This window comes from Erinaceus europaeus, chromosome X (genome assembly GCF_950295315.1).
Source record: "Erinaceus europaeus chromosome X, mEriEur2.1, whole genome shotgun sequence".
Classification (NCBI taxonomy): domain Eukaryota; kingdom Metazoa; phylum Chordata; class Mammalia; order Eulipotyphla; family Erinaceidae; genus Erinaceus; species Erinaceus europaeus.
In genome coordinates this window covers 97363477-97388959 of record NC_080185.1, presented here as the reverse complement: position 1 = coordinate 97388959, position 25483 = coordinate 97363477, and the positions used below count along the sequence as shown (strand labels likewise).

Here is a 25483-nt window from a genome sequence, read left to right as displayed (position 1 = left end):
ATGTCACCCTCCGGACTCCTTCCTCTCCTGCCTGTGTTTGCTGGAAGCGCAGTCAGATTCCTCAACCACAGCTAGTATCGAACAAACACTTGCACAAACAAGTCTAGTTCAGTGCTACAAGCAATATTTCCCCCATCTTAGGTGCTACCAGTCAGATCTCAATTGCGAGTCAGGGAGCAACAAATGACTAGATCCTTCTGGAGTCAGGCTGAGACTGCCAAGAGACAAACTATGCTTGACCAAGAAAGCCCAGCGTTGCTGCAAGGGGCTGGGAGGCAGGTTCTGAAGGGGGCTCTGTGGCCTCGTCTCAAAACAGGGTGATGCCAGCTGTGCCTTCCAGAGCTGCTGGGTCAGTGGATCACAGGGGCTCAAAAAGACTTGAAAACAAATTTCTACACTGCTACCTCGACAGAAGCTCTCACAGGCCCATGCCATGGCAATACTCACTCCTTAAAAGCAGACATTTCGGGGGCCAGGTGGTAGCACAGCGGGTTAAGCGCATGTGGCGCAAAAACACAAGGACCAGCACAAGGATCCCAGTTCGAGCCCCCGGCTCCCCACCTGTGTGTGTGGGGGGTCGCTTCACAAGCGGTGAAGCAGGTCTGCAGGTGTCTATCTTTCTCTCCCCCTCTCTGCTTTCCCCTCCTCTCTCCATTTCTCTCTGTCCTATCCAACAACAATCACAATAATGATAATCAACAAGGGCAACAAGGGGGGTGGGGTGGGGAGCAGACATTTCTTGAAGCTCTACTGCCATGTCCTCCCCCCGCCCCAAGCACAAGCAACCCTCCAAGTAGCGCTAATATGTTTTCTCCTTCTTGCTAATCAGGATCCGAAAGGCCTCGTTAAAATCCGTCTGGCCCCGGACTGCGCAGATCTTCTTCAATCAGAGATAAGCGAGCAAGTGAGACCAGAGGTTGCTGGAGCAGCCTGCTTGCCTCAACATGAACTCAAACATCGGAGGGGCCTTCCTTTTTACACCAAGATTGAATAGGTCAGAGACGCAAATGGGACAGACAGCCCACTACAGCCCCCAGATGGGGGGGGGGGGGGACATGGCATGGCTAGGCCCATCCCTCCTGCCCACCTGAGGTATCACCCACTCTGTCCCCCCACCAGGAGCATCCGAGGATAGCTTAGGGACCCAGGGCACCCCCCAAGAACACTCACCTCATAGCCCAGACGGGCGGCGCGCTGCAGGAGGGTCTCACCGGCATTCTTATTGACAATAAGCCTCCGAGCTTCGGGAGGCATGGGACGAGACTGGGTGGCCTCGGGTGGGGAGCTCGACCGTGGCAGCTGTGGGGTCTGCGAGGCTGGCAGCAACTGTTGTAAGCGGTCGAAGGGCTTCTGGTCCTGCTTGGCCGGTGACAGGTCACAGTCGGCGCTAGGTTCAGGCCGCTTTCGGAATCTCCGCACAGTCACCTGTTACCCAGGCAGGCACAGAACTGACTTCACTCCAGCCTCTGATACTAGCCTCTGACCCCCGCCTCCAGGGAGGGGGGAACACTCACCCTCTTATCCATGGAGGGGTGGGGAGTGTTGGGGCAGGCCTTTCATTCTTGCTAGTTATAGAAACTCATCACCTCCCCTCAGGAGTCCTTCCCCTCCCACCCCACCACCATCCTCGGGAGCACCCTTCATGGGGGCTGGGGGGGAAATGAAAGCCTAGTCCCCAGAAGCAGAGAAGGCGGTAGGAGTTCCCCCCATCCAAGTACCTTGCCGTCAGTATTCTCTACATAGTAGTCCCCAGGCAGCGGCAGGCCGCGACGGGGCTCTTGTGGGAGCAAATGCTTGGTTTTGCACAGTCTCTTTCCAGACGGCTTCTCACTGCTGTCGGAGTATTTCTGCAGCAGAGCGGGCGCCTGGCAGTCCTCCTCCTCATCCGTGCACAGCACATCTGTCTTCGGGCTTTCTTTAATTTTGGGCTGCTTGGCAGACGGCCTCGAGGCGGGTGTGCAGCTTGGCTGAGTCTGCTTTTTGCCGTTCGCACTGGTGGCTGAAAGGCTCTTCATAGGCGGAGAGGCGGGGAACACAGGCAGGCCTGAACCCGGAGTGGGGTGGGGGGGGGAAGAATGAGCAAGGAGGGGGAGAAGAAGCAGGCGTTACACAGTTGTAGGGAGAGAGAAGCCCATTGTTAGCACTGATCACTGGAGCGTCTTTGGTGTTTGCTTGGTTTTTTTCCCTTTCTTTCTTTTAAAGATACACCAATTATGCTTTTGAAGCATTACTATTTTTTTAAACATTTATTTATTTATTCCCTTTTATTGCCTTTGTTGTAGTCATTGTTGGATAGGACAGAGAGAAATGGAGAGAGGAGAGGAAGACAAGAGAGGGGGAGAGAAAGATAGAAACCTGCAGACCTGTTTCACCACTTGTGAAGTGACTCCCCTGCAGGTGGGGGAAGCATTACTATTTTAATTATCCTGCACTCACACGGCAAATAGATAAACCCAACAGGGGCAAGTTGTTTCAAAGAGGCTTGGGAGGGGGGGTGGTTAAGAAGTGCAGAAGATAGCCCACACTACACACACACACACACACACACACCCCATGGACCTGAGAATCTAGGCATCAGGCACAAGTCCTCTGGTGTCACCCAGAGGTCCCAGGTCACAGGCTAGATGCAGGGCCGTCCCTTCCCCTAAAGGGCAGAATGACTGAAGGCCCCACCCAGAAGCCATGGAGATGGGAGACCCCTAACATACCTTGCTCATTGTCGCTGGATTTCAGGGACTCTTCAGACCAGCTTCTGTGTCCTTTGCCTTCTGCCCTTTTCCTGCCAGGCTTCTCTTCGCCGATGTTATTGCCCTGGGCTGTGAGCTCAGGCTGCTCAGCCTGGACCACTTCTTTCCTGCCAGGCCGGCCAGGCTTGCCCTCGGCGGCCGACACCTGCTGCTCCCACCGTTCTCTAAGGTGCAGCAAGTGGCGTTGCTTTTTAGGATGGAGCCCTGTTAATTCAATGCACACCTTCAGGTTGGTCAGCTCACTATAATGTGGGTCTTCTAAGTGGTTAGAGGAACTGTTTGTCATTTCCCTCTCAGGCCAGTCATCTAATGGAGAAATAACTACAAATTAATCAAAAAGCCCCCCGGGGAGGGGGAACAAACTGAATCTTAAGCATCACTAACGGGGGGGGGGGGAGGGGGGCAGGGGGGAGGGGAAGGGTGCGGCCACGGTCCCTGCTGGAGCTTGTCGCCAAATCTTGGGAATGGGCCTATTAGTCTTTGGCCATCTTTGAGATTGAGCTCCTGCCTCTGGATTTGGGGGAGGGGAGGTGCCCGTGGTTTCCCTGGGGGCTCCAGGGGTGGGGGTGGGGGGTGGTGAGGGTTGGGCTCAAGGTTTGTGGGATAGGACATGTCCTCTATTCCGCCCTTGCCCCCCCCCCCCCGGGTGCCCCGCAGCACACTCCAGTCTCTCAATCTTCTCTCGCATGCACAGGTCACAGAAGCTGGGTGCTCACCTTTGGACACCCGCCTGCGCTTGGCTTTCAGCAAGGGGTCCTCTGGCAGCTCCTCCCCAGCGGTGTCCGCTTGACTGCTGTCACCTGAGACCTTGCGCTTCCTATCTAGCCGGAGCGTGGGACTGTGTGGCATCTCCACGGCCACCTGCTCTGGGGGGGGTTCGCTGGCGGGCTGTCTGTCCACAAAGAACTTCTCCCCAGGGACATCTTTGTCCTCGGGGGCTTCGAAGGAATCGTGTTTGCTTCCAGCACTGTAGTCACCTGGGGAGGGGGAAGGGGGAAAGAACAGTGCAGAATGAAGGCCCACAGGTCCCTCAAGAGGCAGGACACCTCTGTGCCCAAGGTAAGCTGCTGTCTGTGAGCAAAGACCAGAGCATGTCTCCGGTCCAGGTGGCCCCAGACACGGAACTGCCCTAGGCTGCAAGACAAACCTGCCGTTAACCAACCCTTGTTGGGGGTTGGTTAAGTTGCTGCTTTTCTAGCTTTTGAAATTTGGGGCACCACTGCTGGGGCTTCGCCACGCCAGGCTGAGATAGAGGAAAAGACACCACAGCACCAAAGCTTCCACCATACCCATCCACCTCCACAAGGAGAGCGGGCGCACTACCCAGGTGAGTTATCTTGCTGGCCCCAGAGTGATCTGTGAAGGCAGTTAGTGCTTGCACGTGCTAGGCCTCCAATGGTGCTCAGAGTTCCTCCAGGGCCCTGAGCCCACAGATGGTGGGCAACCCTGCAGCACCAGGCCTGGGCCTGCTGTTTCCAGCCTCTATAGAAACCTCTGCAGAGGTTGCTGTTCGGATAGAATAAAGACACCTAAGCAGTGGGGGAGATACCATAATGGTTATGCAAACAGGCTCATGCCTGAGGCTCCAAAGTCCCAGGTTCAATCCCCCACACCACCATAAGCCAGGGCTGAGCAGTGCTCTGGTGCTTCTCTCTGTGTCTCTCTGTCTGCATCTCTCTCAAAAATAAAAGAAATAAAATATTTAAATAATAATAATAAAGACACCCAAGGATCCCCAAATGCCCTCATCTATAGCAGGGATGTCACCAGTGTCCACTCAGGTCAACAGGGGAGCCTGGAAACCAGAGATCTTGGGGAAGGGGCTTGCCAAAGGAAAAGTCCCTTTCAAAGAGCTCAACCTGACTGCAGGGTGTATGGGGGTGAGGGGCAGGCAGTGGACCAGGGAACCAAGGGGTGGCTACTACAGCCTGTCCAGAAAGGCCCCTTGCACACCAGCTCCTGTATAACACCAAACACGTCTTCCTAGCAGTCCTTCATTCTCAGGCATCCAATAGCACAAAGGCAGCCCCCCACCCGTTTACTGTGGGGTGACTCCCCCAAGCTTGCTGCACCGGCGGTGGTCATGCAGCCTCCGACCACTCAAGTACACTGACTGAGGACTTTTGCTCTTGGTAAGAGGTGGACCAGCTGTTTTGCCGGTCTTGTCTTTTCTTTCTTTCTTTCTTTCTTTCTTTCTTTCTTTCTTTCTTTCTTTCTTTCTTTCTTTCTTTTTTTTTTTCTCTCCTCATCAGCAAATTACCCTGAATGATAACTGGGATGTTATGAGAGTTAGTTGTCTATCCACCCACCTGGGTAATCAGATACAACACCAGCAGTGTGAGCTTGGTGTTTGGGTTACACTGAACCGAGCTGCCCAGTTCACTTGTAGATTAAATCTCAAATACGGGAATCGGGCGGTTGTGCAGTGGGTTAAGTGAACGTGGCACAAAGCGCAAGGACTGGCATGAGGATCCCAGTTTGAGCCCCTGGCTCCCCACCTGCAGGGGAGTCGCTTCACAGGCGATGAAGCAGGTCTGCAGGTGTCTATCTTTCTCTCCCCCTCTCTGTCTTCCTTTCCTCTCTCCATTTCTCCCTGTCCTATTCAACAACGACGACATCAATAACAACAATAACTACAACAACAGTGAAAAAGAACAAGGCCAACAAAAGGGAATAAATAATATTTTTTTAAAAATTTTAAATTAAAAAAATCTTAAATACATCCCTCCGAGGTGATTGCCTGTGCTGCTTTTCCTGGATCTACCTGAAGTATCATTCCCACTAGTGACCAGCCCCGCAAGCCCCCCCAGAGGCCTTCCCTTGGGAATGAGTATTCCCCTAGCATGCAGCAGCTTCACCTTAGCTAGCCTGATCACTCAGTGGTGGTGGAAGCTCATTCACCTCTTGTACAAAGGCACCCCAAGGCGAGATAGACTGGTCACATTAAAAGCCTACCAGTCCACACACACACACACACACACATGCACGCACGCACGCACGCACGCGCACGTACACACAGCCCAGCCAACGCTAGTCTTCTGTCTCTGCCACATACATAAGCACCAAACTCAGGGGCAGTGGGAGAAAAGCCACAGCACATCCAAACCTTTGGCCCTGGCACTGCAGCGCCTTAACTGACACCCACACTCGGCAAGCCTGAGGCCAGTCAAGGGGGCGGCTGAGGCTCTCACCTCAGCTGCTCTGTAATCCTCTCTCATCTGCCACTTTATTCATGTTGTAAAGTGGTACTGTCACTGAAAGCCACCTCTCATGTGTGGGCTTCACACCCTTTGACTTCTCTGGTCCCAGACTTTTCCAGAAAGTTCCAAGACAGAGGCTGGGGATGGATCAATGGGACGTGTAAGGGCTATTTTGACTTGAAGTATAAGAGAGCTGATTTAAGCCAGTTTGTTTGAAAGCAAGGTGTGTGTGTGTGTGGGGGGGGGGTGGTCCACCCCATCCAGAGTCACAACGAAGCAGCAGCTTGACCACTGTGGTGTCCCCTCTGTTGACACCTGAGCTGTCTCCCCATCAGACTAAGGATCTCAACTCATGAGTGGTTTTAGAACACCACTTTCACATTTTACGATTTACCTTGTAGCTGCCTCCTCTGATTCGTCTAACGAGCCACCATGCTTGTGGTGGGTGAAATTAATTGACGTCTTGAAGCTACCTTACTCTTCGCCACAGAGCCAGCATCTCCAGCCCTGAGGCCTCATGATGACTCAGTTCACAGACTGGGGGACTCATCTCCCTGCACTCACTTAGCATTCCTCCCCCTACCTTTAGGGTCAATCCCACCTGCCTGGTTCCCAGAAGGACCGTACACTGTGGTGTCTATGGCTTCTCCTCTAAACTCTTATCAGAAGCTCCCCACTACTAAAGACGGGGCTCACTAGAACACCCACCCACACCGACTTTAACCGCTTTCTTGCATTTTTTTTTCCAACAAGGGGGTTTCCCCACTAACTAGACCTTCTCTACCGGAGATTTTCCAGTTCCCCAGCCCAAGTCTCTGGGAAATGATCTGGATGCTCACCCCCTGTCCAAGTGGAAGAGCACCTGTCGGACCCCTGCACACAGTGCTGTTCCAGCCTCAGGGTTTTCCCTGAGGTGGCGAGACTGGCGCACAAGGGTCCTGGCCAGTGAGCTCTGTCATTGCTGCTACTGTCAGCCCTAGTCGAGTGTCTTCATGTCGTGCGACAGACTGGGAGTCAAGGTTTAATCTTCACTCCCTTGAAGCTTGATCATGTGACTCCCAGAACATCCGTCCATCCCATAATTAATCATGGTTGTGCCATAGCACCACCTCACAGAGGCAGCGCCATAGCAACATTTATGAGTCACTATGGCAACAAAGCACCCTCACCACTGGTGAGCTGTGGCCACCCAGTGCACCCCAGACAAGGTGGGAGAATCTGGAGGTGTTGGGGGGGAGGGGGTCGGCGTGCTCCTCTGCAAGCTAGCATTTCACCTCTAACCTCCTCTCCCCAAGAGCCCAGTGGAACTTCTAATTCCTAAAAATGTCCTCTAGCAAAAGAGAAGTTTCTTGAAGCTTCTGCCTGGGCACTGTCACTGAGCAGGGGCCAGCCCAGTGGCTGGCAAGCTGGAGATGGGAGGAACCCAGGCCTGCTTGTGTGTCTCCTCACCCCGCCCCACTCCCATACCCCCATCTTCTCATGGCCACTGTTGATCCCTAGTAATCAACTTTGGGAGCACTCAGAACTAAACTGGGACTCATCCGCTCCTGTGCTTGCAAAGAGAAAACGAAAACTCCTAAGCATTCAGCTTTCAAGTTAACTCACTATTCTTCAAAACAAAGTACCTCCCAACAGGAAGTCTCTACACCGGGGTGGGGTAGGGGCCCTCTGACATGTGGAAGGTGGCCAGCTGCCTGCCTCCTGCACCCCAGCTCCCACAGCTCTGGGCCACAGGGATGCCCTCCCCCACCCCCCAGTCCTAGTAAGAAGCCACTGTGTAGCAGGGGTTGAGTTCATGTGTAACCACCTCCTTCACAGCCTCGGTCTTTAAAAATGGAGTGCCCCCTCACCCACCCTTCTCCTGCTTGAGGTGACAGTTTATGGGTCACTGGGCTGTGACCTAGGTGCTCGCTCCAAGGGCACATCCAGCCAGCTTGGCAGGAAGAAAGGGAAGGCCTTTCTTATTCTCGCCGGCCCCTGCTCCCCCTGGTCACACCTAGTTCTGTAAGCAGGAAAGTGGGGGGGAGACAACCCCCCATGACATCAACACATCGGTCTGGCTATGTGATGGGGACCCCACACAATAGTCAGGAGGATTTAAGGTTGGCAGGCTTCCTCAGACTTTCTCTTGGTCTATGAAGCTGAGATACCAGATTCTCCCGCCATACATCCACCAGTCAGTCACCCAACGGCACGTCATGGCCCTGTCTTCTGTAATGTGTGCGCTTAACCAGGTGGGCCACCGCCTGGCCCCGGCCCTGTCTTCTCATTTGCTGCTGCACAGGCTAGAGGAGAGCTCCCAAAGCCAATTCCTAAAAATTTTGGGACCAAGACACGGGGCTACACCTACTATCGCTCCACTTTGCCCTCCAAAGCACAACACAACCTTTGTGCCACGCTCTCAGTGACAGCACCCCAAGCAACCTGACACCCACCATGGAGAGAGCCTCATGCAGCCCTCAGGCACCGCCACCAGCCAAGCCCCAAACTGCTCCAATCCTTAGGGGACTGTGACCTGGAGGGTGGGACACTGCCTCTGACTCCAAGTGTCACCCCACAAATCCCCAAACCAGAAATCTATACCAAATGCAAAACAGAAAGCAGCCAAGCCACCAACACCTCTTCTGTAGTGTAGCAATCTTTCCTGGATGCTACAAAGTTTCACAGACACAATCAAGGGCTCATTCCTCAATGGCAGCCCTAAGTGAATGGCAGCCGTAGAGACAGACAGACAGACAGACAGACAGACAGACAGACACACACACACACACACACACACACACACACACACCTTTGGGAGACTTACATCTCTCGCTGTCAATCTGCTCAGCAATGGCCTCCTCCAGGGCGGCCGACTTTGGCTTTTTGTCCTGATTTCCTTTCAATCTTTCCCAGTCAGCGGGGCTGAACTTGCACACCTCAGAGTCCTTGGTTGTTGGGTGGCCACCTTCTCGCTCTTTCATCTCCAACTCAGAGAAGCGCATCATTGCACGCTAGAAAGAGAATGAAGATGGAGAGAGAAAAAAAGAGAGAGACAACACCTTAACATACAAGCCATTTCACAGGCCTTACCTTAAAAGAAAAGTCTTTGCAAAGAAAAGCTTGCCCAAAACCAACCACAATTTACAAAACAGCTGAGATACTGAGTTGGTGTTTGTTTGTTTGTTTTAACAGATACAAATTTAAGAGTATCTCTGTGTAAGCAGTCACATTCTTTATCCATTAAGTCATGTGGTCATGTATAGATATTTATGCGGGGTGTATGCAAAGCCACACATACACCAGTGCATAGAGACAGACATTCTCTTTGGGGGGTAAATCAAACGAAACAAAAACACAACGCAAAGGAAAACGCAACAAAGAACAGAAAGGAAAAACGGAAGTGCACAATGAATAAAGACGACCATGGCCCACAAACTTCCCTTTGGATATTTGGAAATGAAAATTTAACTCAAAAGGTTTATGTAAGATTCTAGTAATAAAAATTTGAAGAACTGACCTCACAGTAAGCAGCGGGTAGACATAAAATACTGTCCTCTTGTAATCCTTCCATCTATGTAATTAAAATGGGCACTCAATGGATCATTTAGATAACTTCATCCATTTTTATAAGCATAAACCAATTTTTTTTCCTCTTAACATTTGCACAAAAGACAATTTGGCTTTATTATCTCTTAAGTCAAAGTAAAGTTAGCGTAAGGAAATGCCTATACAACATCTATGATAATTTCATGAGTAAGTTAAAGACATACTCTTATCCCTTTTAAGCGAGCTTTTTATTTTTATCTTATTATTATTATTTTGGTGAAGAAATTTTTTGCGCGAACCCCACAGACATGCGGCTGTTACACACCTCCACCGAGTAACATGTAAGGCATTCTAAGCGGCTCTGTTCTAGGTATTATCAGTAACAGCAAGAGAAACCAAAGCAATTGATAGGCAAATGTCATGCAGTCTTTAGATAGCTGTGGCAATAATTACAACTCCTGTTATCAGCATTCCAGTGGAGCGCTCTTTAAAAAAAAAAAATCTACAGTATGATTTAACATACCCAGACACACAAGCCTCAGAAGCACTACCACTCACGTCCTCTTACGGGACCCAAGTCATACATACAAATCACCCCAGGCTTCATTAACCAAAGCTGCCTGGTGCCCTGGCTCTGCCACACTCCCCCAATAATCCTCTTTACACATTAAAAAAAAAGAAAAGAAAAAAAGAAAAGAAAAAGGAAAAAAAAAAAACAAGGGGGGAAAAAAACTAAAAAATAAAAAGAAAAGAAACAACTGACAATCGGTAAAGTCATTGGCATTCCCGCAAAAGGGACTCACCTGCAGTGCCCGCTGCTCCCGGCTCAGCTGACTCGAGTCTGCGTAGAGTTCAGTGGTGACACACTTGAACCGGTCACCCACATAACCAGCAGAATTGGCGATCCTCTTGGCCAGCTTAGATGGCTTCGGTTTCAGAACTTTGCCATCGCTGGGCTCTGCCTCGTCAGCCCCATCTTTGGTATAGGTGGGGGTGGAGTCCACACTGGGTGGGGCACCGCCCACACAAAATGGTTTGGGATCCTCTTGGGTTTTACCAAAAGTCACAGCCGGGTTGTCAGCCCCCAGGGTAGACTCCAGAAACGGAGTTGAGACTGGCACCCCCAGGCTCTCCTTGGGGGTCCCCGAAGGAACAGTCTCCTTGCTTAGGCTGAAGACCGGCTGGCTCGGCGGGGCCTGCTTAAAAGCATAAGCTTCATGGAAGTCACTCATGCGCCCCAGCTCCTCTCTGAGGGCCATGAAGTCCCGGTGGGGCTGCAGGGCCGGCTCAGTGGGGTGCTTGCTGGGCTCAGCACTCTGGCCCACGCTCTCAGCTGTGAAGCCAGGTTTGGACACGTTTGTGTCGCCTTTAGCATCCGACTCTTCCCGCAGGAGGTCGACGTAGGGGAGCTTGTCGCTCTTGAGGACAGGCTTCCCCCCTTGGTTCCAGCTGGGGCTGGGCTTCAGGGCCTTGTCAGCCGGGACCTCGGTGTGCAGCTTGGTGCTGCTGGCTTCCAGCATCTCGGAGAATCGGCTTCGGAGGGTTGGCTCCTCGTAGCGAGCTCTCTCATGGGACCGGGAGCGCCTCTCAGGCTTCTCCTCCTTAGCAATCTCAATGGGGGTGTGAGGTATCAACATGGGATGCACCATGCCCAACCCCAGTGCGTCTTGGTAAGTCACGAACTCTGGCCGGCCTGTGGGGAGCCCGTAGGGCAGTCCGGGCTTGGGGGCAAGGTGGCCAGGAAAAAGACTGCCATTGGGAAGCAATACTGGATGAGGGTAGACGGGCCCCTTGCCGTGTAAGGAGAGGGGACTGATAGCAATGCCCTCGGGCGCTGGGTAAGGGAGATAACTCCGGGGGTAAGGGAGAGGGGGGGACCTGAATGCCTCGTTTGGAGACAGAAATATTGAGCTTGGCGGGAGGCCATTCTCGCTGGCTTTGAAGCTCGCTTCGGGGTTACTGGCTTTGGCACCCTTGCTGCTGGTGCCACCGCCACCGCTGTGCTTGGCAGGAGTGGTGGGGGGCTGGCCCACATGCTGGATGACGGACGGCGTGGTGTCCACCGAGCTCTTGCTAGTCTTGCTCCCATCTGCATTGGCATTGGGGGCCGGTGATGCTGAGGCAGGGCGGCCCGTGGTGGACACTGTGCTGGAAACATTAGTAACATTAGTAACAACAGCATCGGTGACCCCCATCCGGGGACACGAAGAGCTTCGCTGCTGGGGCAGCGCCCAGTCCAACGCCTTATTCTTCAGAGGCAGGGTTTTGCCATTGTTCTCTTCATTGGGACTGGGCCCGGGCACCACCCAAGACGAGGGAGCAGTGCTAATGATCTCAGATCTGTAGATAGCACAGCCGCTTCCCGGAGGAGATAAAGTTTCTTTCGGAATCTCGCTTCCGGACAGCACTAGGCCACTTGAGGCTCTGCTGTGCACCAGCACCGTGGGTGCCATCTTCTTCATGTGCTCAGCTTTGGAGGTGTCCACATCGACCACTTTCGAAGACAAGTCAAGTGGCTTGTCAGTGACGTCTTTGGTAACCGTCTGCTTCTCCAGCAGGGGAGGTGAACTGCCATCTTTCCGGTCTTGGCTGGCTGCTTTCCGGGTGTGGCTGGGCACTGGGGGTGGGCCGTCAGCTCCCTCAGACACCTTGGAGTACTTGCTGCTGGAGAGCCTGGCCCCAGGGAACTCACTGCTGACAGTCATATATGGCTTGGACAGGGTGACCGACGGAGAAGTGGAGATCCGGGAGTAGTGCTTGTGGAATTCGGAATAGGTGTCTGCCGGGGGCTGGGAGGGCAGATGGACTCGGGGTGAAGGCCGAGGTGAGGGGGGCAACAGGAGGGCCGCATCCCCAGGCAGGCCACTGGTGACCGCCTTGGCAGAGGGTACCCGCGGCTGCTTACTGTTCTGGATATGGGGGTAGGCATGGGACTCGACAGGGGTCCCAGGGCTGACACCCATCTTCCAGGGCAGGCTTTTGTCTGCACAGTGAACCAGGGGTGGGATGGCCGGGGAGGCCGTGGGGGTGGTGAGCCTCATGGGTGAAGCCAAGGATGAGGGGATGTGGGGGCTGACATAGTGGGGGGGCGGCAGGTAGAGAAAGCGTTCCCCGTTGGTGCAGACTGGAGAGTACAGTGGCTGGGCCAAGCTGTAGGACTGCTGAGGTAGCAAGGCCTTGTACATGTTCAGGGAATATTTATTTGGTGAGTCGAGGAACGGGTAAATGGCTGGTGTGGCACCCTCCATGTAAGGATTTACCCAGGGAAGACGAAGGTAACTAGCACCATTGATGTTGAGAGGGCTCTGTTTGTCACCAGCAGGCCTGTCCAGGCCCAGTGTCTCTGCTGTGGGGACAGCACTTTTTTGTATTCCAGGTGGCGTTTTGTAGATAGCACTGAAGCCATTGGGAGCTTTTCCAGAGACACCAGAGGCCTCTACCGTTTCGGGGGTGTTGGGCTTGAACTGCATCTCAGGGTTTCGCTCAGAAGAAAAGCCCAGGCCGCCAAGAGCGCCTGCTGCTGCCGCTGCCGCCGCCGCCGCCGCCGCCGCCGCCTCCCGACCTTTCTCTGAGCCCAGTCCACACAAGCCCGAATAGATAATGTTTCCAGGGACTCGCAGTCCTTCCCGGATCAGGCCCGTACGGTCCATGCTCAGTGCGGCCAGGCCATCAATCCGATGTGCCGTGGTGGCATCCACCTTGATGTAAAAAAGACACAGGCGTTACTCAGGCCAGGCCCTCCAGTCCCAGAGCAAAAGCAAACTGTTCAAACTCTTTGCTGCCTAGCTGACTTCATTTCATTTCATTTATTTACTACTTGGTAGAGACAGAGAGAAACTGAGAGGGGAGGGGAAGATAGAGAGGGACTTATGAAGCTTCCCCCCTGCAGGTGGGGACCAGGGGCTTGAACCTGGACCTTGCACACTGTAATGTGTGCACTTAACCAGGTGTACCACCTACTGGCCCCCTCTGACTGACTTCTCTGTTCAACTAGCGCCTCAGAAGCACATCAGAGCCAGATCTCCGTAGACTGACTCATGGTCTGTACACTAACGTAGTCACCTGTTAACGGTGGGCAGTTCACCTTCTCCACTATTAGAATTGCCCTCAATGAGTACAGAGCTTGCCCTCCACCAGGACCTAATGGGGGGTGGTGGAGGCAGTACCTACTCCCCTTTCTCCTGGACAGAGATCATTATTTGACATTGTGAAAAGCCATGTTCACCATGAGGTGGGTTGGGAGGACTCTGCCTGCTGAGTTGTTAAATCAGAAGAGGAGATGGGTCAAACTGTGGTTAGGGTTTCTGACTGTCTCGCCTAGGTGTCTGAACTCGGTTCTGTGTGTCATATTTTACTGAAAAGGTAAGCCCTAAGGGCCTGCTGGGAGGCTGGGAGTCTATCCAGCTGGGACATCCATTTATCTATTGGTGTGACATACGGTGGCATAGGTCCCACTGGGCACTAGAGGACACAGACATCAATGGTGAGCACATCAAAAGGACCACAGGGCCCAAGAAGGGAAGGCAGGAAGAGCTTGGGTGAGGGGGCCCAGTCCTGTACTAAGGACTTCCTAGACTCAGCTCTGCCCTGAACCCCCTCCCCAGGCTTTTTAATAGCATGTAAATGAGTGTGTGATCGATAGCACATCACCAGTATTCAGATAGTACACCAACAGAAGCCATTAATCTCTTACCACGGTGTGGTTCAAGGGATTCTCTTCCCTCAGTTCCAGTCTGGCCTTTGAAGCATCACCATCATTTACAGGAATTTTCCTGTTGAAAAAGAGAACTTTCATGAAAGGCTTCCTCGCTTAATCCGTCCAACGCGCCAGAACAGACCATTTTCTAATCACCTCCCTTTTCAAACTGCCCTTAAAGGGGGAAGAAATCCCTCCTCCCATGCCCCACACTGAAAGCTGTTTCCAGATCCCGGTTCGAGCCCCCGGCTCCCCACCTGCAGGGGCGTCGCTTCACAGGTAGTGAAGCAGGTGTGCAGGTGTCTATCTTTCTCTCCCCCTCTCTGTCTTCCTCTCCTCTCTCCATTTCTCTCTTTAAAAAAAAAAAAGCTGTTTCCGCAGTGGTAAGTCAACTAGGCTGGGGGGGGGGGGGGAGACGAGGAAAAGCAAGGCAACAAGGCATGTCAGAATCACAAACACGTCCCTGGCACTAGGTAAGTCAGAAGCCAAGCACCAACTACTGCTCTGGAGCAGCAATCATTTCCCTGGAGTGGCCAATTAGGCCAATTTGCGATCTGCTGTCCTAGCTGACCTGTAGGAGTTCTACCTGAGGGCAGATATTAAGGCAACAGTAGCCAGAGACAACAGGCTTGCCCAGTCAATCACTTCTTCTGTGTTACCCACGAGGGCAGGCATTCAAAACTTTTCCCCCAAAGTTAGGTGCTGTGTCCTACGGAACTGGTTGCCATGGCGATAATGAAGCTGTATTTGACTGCCTTTATCAAGATGAGGGGACGGACACACACACACACACACACACACACACCACCACCACCACCACCACCACACCACACACACACATCCTACAAATGTCAGCTGCTCCAGGCTCCCAAGGAAGCTGCACATCTGTGCCAGGCGGCGGCGGCTGCCCAGGGACTTGTTATCAGAGAGCATCGATAAAGAAAGCACTCGTGCCAACTTCCAAATCCCCAGGCTAGAATCGCTGACAGGCAGCAGAGGAAAGTTTCCTTGCTACTCTGAAGAGAGGACCTTCAGTCATCTGTCTCTACCCACCCACCACCACACACACCCACACACCCCAAATTACTGCTGAGGAAGGCTTCCGATCTGTCGGGTGACGGGTCACCTGCAACCACCAGTCTGGGCGAGTAGGCAGCGGAGGACAATGAGAGCGCTTAAGTAGGGGGTGGCTATCTCCCCCTATCTCCGTTTATTACTGAGCAAACTATTTGTTTTAAAAGCACATCGAATGCCGATCCACCTGGGCCCACACTCCTGACATTTAGAGTTAAAGCAGCATATAGACCGGGATTAATTCTCCTTCATAAATATGAAATAATAAATTAAGGACGAAAGTGCACTGAAAGGCCGCTTTAGGGGCTAATCTTTTAAAGGGCGGCAACGCTCCGCTGAGCTGGGCTGCCTGTTAAAATGGTAAATCAAGGGCTGCCAGCCAGGCTTGGAGATCTCCCCCGCCCTGCCGCCTCCCCCCACCCCCTTTTCTGTTGGGCCTGTGAGAAGGTGCCTGGGGAAGGGGCCTGCTCATTCACCTGTCTTCGTTGATGCCACACATGCGGACCCTCTCGCTGTTCACCCAGCTGTGAACGTTCCCATACAGGGGGGTTGCTGAAAGCATGTCGTCTCCTTGGATGGCAGCTTCTCTTTCTTCAGGCGTCTAGTCTGTGTAAAAGAGGAAGGGGGGAAACCCCCAGGAGGTTGAATAAAAAGGGGGGGTAGGAGGGAGGGGGCCCTCTTTCTAGACAATGCCTGCGCACACAGCACAGGATGCAGACTGGAGAAAGCTATCCATGGCCAGGAGCTGAGAAACACAGTGGTCCCCAAAGGCATGGGGGAAGGTAAACCCCCCACCCCACCCCCACATACAAGGCAAGGGGAGCTGGAGCATACAACAGGCAGGTGGGAAGGCCCAAACTTTGACCTGTTTCCAAGAAGGGGGTTCTGGAACACTGGTGTAAGAAAAGGACGGTGAAAACCGGTGACAAACCAACCAGCTGATGAACCACCCCACCCGAGCCCCGGATTTGATTAAGCGCCAGCCTGGAGTGGTGTGGCCTGGGAGCTGAGAGGGAGGTGGCTGAGTAAGTCAATGTCGCCTGCTCACTGGGGACAAGAAATCATTAGCGAGCAGGGAAGACTGAGCAGCCCAGCCTGCTTGGCCGGCAAGTGGGGAGGGGACAGAAGCCACCCACTTTCCACCTACCCCGAGGTGTGTGTGTGTGGGGGGGTGTTTGGCAGGACCAAGAGGCAGACAGGGGTATCATCTGTCCCCACCAACCCACTATCTTCTCTGCCCACCCACCCCCCACATCACATCACATTCTAGTTTGCTGCATGAGCGAAGGGTCAGGACAAGCTGCATTTTATTAACAGGATTATCACGGCGCGTGATTTATCCTCGTGCAGGATTTTAATTGCTCTTTGGAGGTTGAGCCGTTTCTTTTGACTGCGCTTCAGCCCATATCCTGCTGTTAAATGCTGGGTTAATAAGTAGGAGAGCCTTTAATGCCTGGGACCGATGGCTTTCAGCAATTCCCTGCTCACAAACACATCACCGGCTCCCCAGGCTGGGCCCAGCCGGGGAGCCGGGGAGTGTGCGCTCCCTGTGCCTTGTGCCCCCGAGGGATGGCTGCTGACTGGCTGGCTGCATCCGTCGTCGGGGGGAACTTTTCTGTCTCTTCCCTCACACACCCACCCACACAGTTTCCGAAAGCCCAAATGTTCCCAAAGCCGACACATTTCCTTTGTTAGTTGGGGGGAAAAATATGCAAATGCTTGCTTTTACACTTCAGCACACGGAGCAGACTGCCAGGTCGGCGGGATTGGAGGCAAGGGGTTCGGGGACTCTGCTGTGAGACGAGCAAAGCTGGGGGTGGGTGGGAGCCTGGAAGAGCTGAACCCGGAAGGCCAGGCTGTCCCTCAGGCGTTTCTTTGTCCCAACTAGGCCTTTTGTCCACCAGTATCCCCCATTGGCCCCCACGCGCGCGCGGAACACCAGTCTGTTAATATAATACAGGCCCACAGGGCCTGAGCCTGACAATGGAACTGGGCGAGGACAGGGAGGGGCAGGGATCTGCAGTCCTGCCAGGCCTGCTGGTGGTTGTGAAGGAGCCAGTTCTCTGAAGTCTTTCTTCACAAGGACAGGCGCGTTTCAGATGGGCTGATTACAACGCCCCTGAAAAGACCGCCTCAAGGGCCATGGGAAGCTCTGGGTTTTTCTTCCACCTTCCACATATACGAATCAAGTGTGTGTGTTGGGGGGAGGGGGAGAGTCAGAGCACACCATAAGCACACAATGGATTCGAGGGTCTCCTCTTTTAGCACTGTTGGCCCTTCTAACAAAAGCAAGGCATTCTGGTGGCCCAATCTAGAAAATGGACTGACACTCCTTGGCAGGAGTGTCCTGGTCGATGGCAGCAATGCGAGCATACCGTGTCAGTCAGACACAGACATACACACACACCGTGCACCATGGTGACCTGTGGAGATGATGGCAAGAACAAGAGAGCCACTCAGTGAAGCTCCTCAAGAACGATGAATGGAGACGTGGAAGCCTTCTGACCTGGGCCTCCTCTGCGCCTAACTGAGGCAGCTCTGAGGGTGCAGTGAAAGGCAGCCTGCTCTTGGCGGGACGATGGGTGCAGCACCTTCAAAAGGTCTCCCAACCCCTCCAGGGATTTGCATACTAACACCAGACAGATAAATGACAGCAGGGTGTGGAACGAGGGTGTTTCACATAGACCCTATGGGTCAGAGGGAGTGGTAAGGCCAAGGGTGATTGGGCTTCATCCGGGAGGGTGGGGTATCACAGGGTCGACTTCCAAAGAGACAGTACAGAGTGGGAGTGGGGGCTGTCACTTTGTTGGAACAAACACACACACACACTTTAGCTGCCCCATGAACTTTTTGTGAACTGTTTAAAAGTGGAGGTCTGTTGAACAAAACAGCGGCGCCAGCCACTGCCAGTCGTAATTTCATTGCAACAACAAGCTAAAGACTTTTAACTCTTCAGGTTCCAGGCCAGCAAGCAATGGCCTGGGGGTGGCAGGTCACCCTACTCCAGGGTGACAAGCTGGGGTAGCTCCAACCTACTCCAAGGCCTGGCGGGAACAGCAGAGGCTCCACGCGCTCACCCCCCACCCACGTTGCTCCCGAATTAGAACCAAGGGACATGGGGTGAGGACAAGGCTGAGGGCCAGCAAGCTAGCTCAGCTGGATAGTGAGCTGCTTTGCAATGTACACAACCCAGGCTTCTTGAGTCTGTACACACAGACCTCCCACCACCACACTGGAAGTATGGTATTTTGCTATCTGAATAAAGTCAACCTGAAGGAAGGAGGGAGGAGGGAGGGAAAAAGGGAGGAAGAGACAGAAACCACATTGCATGGTCCACTACACTGGTAGAAGAACCCTTATGGAAACAGTCTGGACCTTTTCATTTTTTTTTTCCCCTATTTCTAAGGCAAAGTCCTTCAGAAGTGAACTTTGCTGCCTCTTGACTATGGGGCCTGGGGGACGAGGGCAAACGATGTGACTTCCGGGGTGAGCGGAGCTGCGCTCTACTGCTCCAATACAGTAGGCCTCTCTCTCTCTCTCTTCTCTCTCTCTCTCTCTCTCTCTCTCTCTCTCTCTCTCTCTGCCACCCCTTCTTCCACTCAGGCCAGGCACCTCTCCAGGTGCCGTGATGTGTGAAGTCACTCATCTGTCTGGTCTGCACGGCAGCTACACCTTGGCCCTGGGTTTTAGCCCTTTTCTCCAGAAGCAGGAAGGAGGGGGTCAGGGTCAGGTGGGGAGACTGAGGGGTACCTAAGGGGTACAGGCAAAATTGTGGGGCTTCCCACTGGGCTGACAAATCACGGGCACTCTGAGTGTTCCCCAAAAGTCCCTTCCACTGACTAGGGCTGCCTGCTGTTGGTTCTGGAAGTCAAGGGCTCTAATGAAAGCACCTGAACTTGGCCTGGACATGGGGAAGCAGAACCCAATGAACAGAAAAAGGTCAGACGGACCAAGATGAGGTGCTGCTAGCCTCAGCCTTGGCATCCAGAAGAAGGGGCTCTGCCACCCTCTCAGAAAGATTTAAAGGAGCACCTGGGCCTGGAGCAGTCTCCCTGCCCCTGCCCTCCCCCGCCCCATGATTCCTGCACCTTGGGCCACTGCGGTGAGAGTCTGATTGCTTTTCCTGTGCTTTTTGAAAGGTGCCTTCCCCTGCCAGACAGGGAGGAAGCCTGACAGGAAGGACTGAGGAGAGTGAAGAGAGGAGATGCAGCACCCCACCACGCTCGCTTGGCACCTCCTTTTCCCTCCACCCAGACTCCTGCTGGCACAGGGCCACTTTCCACCGCCTCCACCCTCCAGGCGATGGATGGGGTAAAAGTCTGCACAGTGTGCTTGTCAAGTGGCACTGGCAAGATGGACAGCACTGCCACCAAACCATATGATGGCACCACCCCCAGCTCCTTGACCCAGAAACAGTGTACAGGTTTGAGGGGGTGTGCTCGGGCTCTCCTGGGGTCTCCTCTGTGGGCTGAGGGGGACTCTCCTCCTGCAAGGATGGCTCTCTGGCTCCTGTGTGGAGAGCCTTCAGGGACACCTGAATTCACCAGTCTCTCTGTGTAGATGGCTGAATCCCTCCCACCTGGGTTCTCCCCCTCCCCAAGGTGGCCTTGTGTTTTCCGGAGGATCAATCTCCCCCAGGACACTAGCCAACAAGGGTCACATTCGGGCCTTCATGGCATGGGCTAGCATGGCTGGGGGGTGGGAGAGGAGCAAGGGGCGGGTAAGAGTGACCTCAGCCCAGTTGTGTGGATTTCCGGTGCACCCCCTGAGCACCCTGCAGGAGCTCTTCCTGGGGCAGCTCCCAGCTCAGACTGAGTCACGCAGAGGCAGGGGAGGCACTTCCCCACTAGTGTCAAGGAAGGGAAGGGTGAAGACGTTCCTATTTCAGGATTGGGGGTGCGCGTCTGTGTGGGGGTGGGAGATGAGAAGAAAAGCCTCTTCAGGATGTGCAGTGCTGGGACAGGTCCTCCTGGGCGCAGGTAGCAGCCAAGAAGGGGGAGGCAGGCTAGGCAACCCCCCAAATGGGGTAGGGTTGCAGGCTTTGGCTGTGTGTGTGTGTGTGTGTGTGTGTGTGTGTGTGTGTGTGTGTGTGTGTGTGTGTCTGAGGGAGGCTGCTGGGTGTCAGGGGGAGGGGTGGGGAGAGTGATCCAACCTGCTGAGGTGCAGCCTCTTGGCACACTGGGAGCTGAGGCCATTGCCTGGGGGCGTCCCCACCCACGCCCCAAATTTTGCATTAGTAACAGACAACTGTGGAGGGGGGGGAAGGGAGGAAAGGGAGAAAAAAGGGAGGGCAAGAGCTGGCTTACCCCTGACCTTTCCAGTACCCAGAACCTTCACGACCTCTTCCCAGGGATCCTTGGGTCGGAGTAGTGAGCCCTTCGCTTGGCCTGGGAGTGAACTTGGCCCTGGGCGGCTGCTGCTGTGGAGAGCGGGGGAGGGGCGCCCACTCCCCCGCCTCGGTAGGCAACAAAGGGATTTTCTCTCGCACCACACACACCCGTGCTGCTCCCGCTCGCTCGCTCGCCTGCCTGCCTGCCTGCTTGCCTGCGCACACACCCACACCCTCACTGCGCGCTCCTGGGCTCCCACTCGGCCATCCAGGAACTCCAGCTCTGGGGGGGGGAGGGTGTTTAGCTCCCACCTCCTCGACCCCCTCCCCTCCCCACACCCCGCAGTTAACCACTGGGCTCCTCTGAGGTCACGCTACACCTTCTTGGCCAGCTGCCCCAGAATTGCACACTGAAAGCAACTTTGCGTACCCCCCACCCCTCCCCATCTGTCTTATGGAACCCCCCCTCTTCACCATCCTGGGCCCCTTCTGACCAGGTCTCTGGGCCTTCCCAGGGGTGCACCTAGCAGCCGCCAACCTCCACACCCACACAGCAGTGATACTCCGGGCCACTGGCCCTTTCACTTTCACTAGTGTGTGCAGAAGGGAGTGTGTCATGCGTGCACAAGTGGGGATAGTCCACTTGGAAGTAAGGAGGGGGGGGGGTCCCCGCACCAGGAGGCCACCCAGGAAGCAGATCTAAGGTGATGGAGCTACTCAATCACCCAGACCCCCTTGCCTCTCCTTCCATGAGCCCCCCCCACCCCCTCTTGTCCCAGCAGTGTTGGATTCCCACTCAAGCATCTCCACAGCCTGGGGGGGGGGGCAAATCCAGATAAATGGTCCCCCCATACACACCTCCTCCGGAGGGGTGTCAGTCAGTTCATCCGGGGTGCCCTAGTGAGGACTGGTAGGAAAAGGAGACAGTGAAAACCCTCCCTCCCCAAGAGAGAGGAACAAGCCATGCCATAAGGTTATTAGCCAACAGTGATCATATAGGAAGCACAAAGGAACTTTTCACACGAAAAGACACTTGAAACACTGGGGGGGTCCTGCTAGCTGCTCCTGGGGTGCACAGTTGGGGGCCCCGGAAGGGCTGGAGATTCGGGTCAGAGGAAGAAAGGGGGTCCCACTTTCTTCACTTGGAACAATAGGATCCCCACAGGGGTCCCTTTCTCAATTTCAGGGCTAGGAACACCAGCATCCCCCTCCCCCCCCCCAAACAAAGCGGTGGAACCACTGGAGCAGAGATGAGGACCCCTGAATTTTTGTAGCTGTTCAGAGCTTAATTACTCCTCCCTTGATCCGTGGGACTAGACACGACACCGCCAAGGTTAAAATGCCCCGAAGAGCGCCGAGCAGATGTGAGCGAGCTGGCAGACACGCAAATGAAGCCTGCCTCGGAGCACGATAACAAGTGACTAATACATTGCATATCGTTGAAAGAAAATTATTTTTCTCTAATTTGCATTTGCTTGGGGGAGAGAAGAGGGAGGGAGGAAAGGGAAAGAAAAAAAACCACACCAGCCGCGAGTTCCTCCTCAAATCCTGGAAATAGAGGCCGGCTGCTTTAAGAGAGCTGGAAGGAGGGCCGCTTGCCAGTGTTTTGGCGTTGCAGGCTTGTTTATCTTTCCGCCTTTCCTCCAAGGCGAAACTCGTTTTGCAAGCAACATTCCTACAGAAAATGGCACACGTCATAAAAAGAGACCAATTTATAGAACTGGCACTGAAGTTCATGTATCACTCCAGAAGCATCTCCCAGCCTCCCCTCCCCACAAGGGAACCGAGTAGATGAAGTTCATGCTGGAACTCAGAAAGGGGAGATGGGGTGGGGGTGTGGTGTCGGGCGAGGAGAGGGTATGGGAATGAAGGCTGACTTTGCAGACAGACTTGTAGGGGGGACAGCCAGGGACCAAAGTCACAGGACTCAGGAGCCATGCAGAATATAGTCAAGCTTGGAGTGGGGGCAGTGTTTTGTAACACTTCCAGTTTGCCCCCCCACCTCCAGGAGATGGGGGGTGTACCTGCCTCCCAGAGTCCACCTGCAAGAGCCAGCCCTGCATCCCTAGGATGGCTGCCAGCCGGCGGCAGCCCCACCCTGGCACCTCCCGGAGGGGGCAGGGTGTGGCCACAGCTCCAGAGGCCTCCGGTGAGTTGAGTCAGAGTGGGCGGTGCTGCCCAGGCAAAAGTTTGGGAGGGTAGAGTTGGCCACAGCCAACAGTGGCCCCCCCACCCCCAGACAGCCACCCCCCACCCCACACACACACACTTTGGATTGGGAACTGCACTTTCCAACCCCGGGAAAGGGCTGGTCTGACTAACAGTACCACAGCCTTTAGAGCCTCTGCTTGTTGCCTAGGGTTCCAACCAGCATGCTTTGGGGAAGGAAGTGAATTCTCCTAAGTCTGAAACACCCCAATCAAAGCTGGGGTGGGGGGGAACTGGGGACAACGATCCTGACCAACCCCCCCCCATGACAGTGACATTTCTGACCCTGTGGGCCACTTCTGCCTCCAAGTCCCCTCAGCCACCCTGCATGGGGGGAGGGGGGGTCCCCTGCATCTCCACTCTCCCCACCCCAGCCAGGGAGGCAGAAAAAAGGTGCGGACTGGGGGAGGGGGTTGCCGGGCTGGCCTCCTGAGAGTGGGTGGGGTGTGGGTGCGCCCTGACCAGAAGTGGCAGCCACCTCTGCAGCCAGCTCCCCGCGGGCCTTCATAGTGCGCGCTTTGTGTGAGCGCTGAGGAGGCGCAGCGCTGCTCGTGCACCAACAGCTGTCACATTATTTGCACTCGCTGTAAACAGCCTTCACATTCCCCCCTTACCACATAGTTAAAGCCAGACTAACAATCCGCAGTTCGAGATCAAACCAACAACAGCAGCATTGTGTCTGCCCGCGCTGCCTGCGCACCAAGCCTGGCAGCTGGCAGGTTTCTCCGGAACAAGGGACCCCCTTCTCCCCACCCCACCCCACCCCACCCCAGGCTCCAGCCCAGGCTAGCCCAGGCGGCACAGCGTTGGCCGCTGCTGATTGTTCAAAAAAAAAAAAAGGCAAAAACACAGCCATTTTCGAGGAGGGGATGTCTGAAGGGGGTTGATCAGGCCTCTCCCAGAGTTCTCGCCTCCGGCCAGCTCTAACACACCCCGCCCCCCACTTCCTCACTGGGGAAGAAAGGTAGGGCACACTCTCTCCCTTAGGGTGAGTTTCTAGGCCCCCAACAGAAAAGGCTGGTGGTCTGGGCCTGTGCCTCCCACAATCCCAGCAGCTCAGCCCAGCTCTCGACTCTGGCCTTTCCGAGGTCACCCAACTCCCCGGAATATTTACTAGTCGCCCCACTGATCAAAATGTCTCCTTTATGATTTTTGGTTAAGTTGAACATTTCCATAATCGTCATTATTAGTGCAAATTACACGCCTAATCGGTCCTTAAATAGATTTTAATTAAATAATCATACAAGGCTCATTTTATGACTTAAGAAAGGCATTACTTTTCGTTAGAAACTTTCCACCAGCGATCGGCCACAAAGCACCCACCCGACCTGGTAGAGGGTAGACCCTCTCTTTCACCCTGGGAGTGGAAGAGGCACAGGCTGCAGTGCAGCAGTGGCACAACTTTCTTCCAAAGCTGGCCTCGGGGCCAGGAGAAACAACCCCCACCCCACCCCCACACACACCTTTTCCTCACCCATCTGCAGAGATTTCTCCAGAGAGGCATCTCTCCTACAGACCACTGCCCTTCCCACCCCTAGATCTGCAGGGGTAAAATAAGAAAGACAAAGGAAAGGACGGTCGGGGGCTGCTGGGCCCATGGGTGTTGTGACAGGAAATGCCTTGGCACCTGTCATGTGTTTATGGGAGGGGAGACAACTCTAAGCTCTCTCTTCGTGTATTCGGTTCCTGGATGACGTAGACCCAGAGCTATTTCAAGTTTGCATTCGTACCCAAGTCTTGAATGCCCAGAGTTTCTCCAAATGAAACCAAGTTTGGAATCAGACCCAAAGCGAAAAACAGACTTGAACTCGCCCCACCCCACCCTCACCAGCTTATGTGCATGGTTGAGAGGAACACACACACACACACACACACACACACACACTCTCCCTGTTTGAGCGCTCGCTCCCCTTTCACAATCTTCTGGAAGCACTTGGGGTGAAGGTGAAGATGTCCTCAGGTGACAGGCAGGATCCCAGGAGCAGTGGGTCCTGTTCTGGCCACATTCTCCCAACAGTCAGCTAAGACTAGGGAAACTGCTGGCCTGAGCAAACCCACTGTTCACAAAACAATGTCAGCAAAGGCTGCTAGGCATTCTTTCGAGAGGGACCAGGGATTCGTGCCTACTGAAGCTCTTTCAGCACAAAGGCTTTTAGGGGAAGAAGGGAAAAGAGAGGGAGGAGGAGGGAGAGGAGGAGAGAAAGGGAGGGCTACTGTTTCAGAGCAGGCATCCCCTGAGAGTCAAGAACCAAGTGTAGCTTCAATCAAACGCTGACTTCCCCTCTGGGAGTGAAGTAGGAAACCTGATCACAGGAGCTTACTACCGGCCTGGATCCATACAGGTCTGCTTTGCTTCTCCTGCTAGTCTTTCTTTCTTTCTTTCTTTCTTTCTTTCTTTCTTTCTTTCTTTCTTTCTTTTTTAATACATATCGATATAAAAGAAGTGATCCCTGGCAGACTTTATTGAAAACCACATGGAGACCTCATAACATCCGGACTTAATCCCTATTAAGAAAAAACAAAACAGAACAAAAACCAGCCACAGCACCCCTAGCCTCTGCAAACAGGCCACTCCAGCCCCCCCCCCAACCTTTTACAACCAAGTCTGTCCCCTCAAGCCACTGTGGTCCCCTCCCCCACCCCTGACAAGGACTAGTCAGGGAACACCTAGATACCAGTCCTGGAATCAATTCTCAACCTT

The 25483-nt window shown here is 54.1% G+C and overlaps 1 protein-coding gene across 8 annotated transcripts in view; it reads right to left on the bottom strand.

Moving 5' to 3' along the window:
- The window catches only part of BCOR (BCL6 corepressor), a 136450-nt gene that overhangs the window by 6904 nt on the left and 104063 nt on the right, over positions 1-25483 (bottom strand). For 4 of the 8 annotated variants that reach the window (XM_060182605.1, XM_060182604.1, XM_007521118.3 and 1 more), the window contains exons 2-10: positions 15722-15851; positions 14169-14247; positions 10279-13173; positions 9447-9500; positions 8754-8940; positions 3464-3724; positions 2709-3053; positions 1719-2044; positions 1171-1425 (exon numbers count right to left, since the gene is read on the bottom strand). In XM_060182605.1, the coding sequence (XP_060038588.1) occupies positions 1171-1425; positions 1719-2044; positions 2709-3053; positions 3464-3724; positions 8754-8940; positions 9447-9500; positions 10279-13173; positions 14169-14247; positions 15722-15807 (4488 nt within the window). In that variant the 5' untranslated portion in view covers positions 15808-15851. The remainder of the gene's footprint in view (positions 1-1170; positions 1426-1718; positions 2045-2708; positions 3054-3463; positions 3725-8753; positions 8941-9446; positions 9501-10278; positions 13174-14168; positions 14248-15721; positions 15852-25483) is intronic. The other 4 variants (XM_016187261.2, XM_060182607.1, XM_016187263.2 and 1 more) reach the window with 4 other exon arrangements.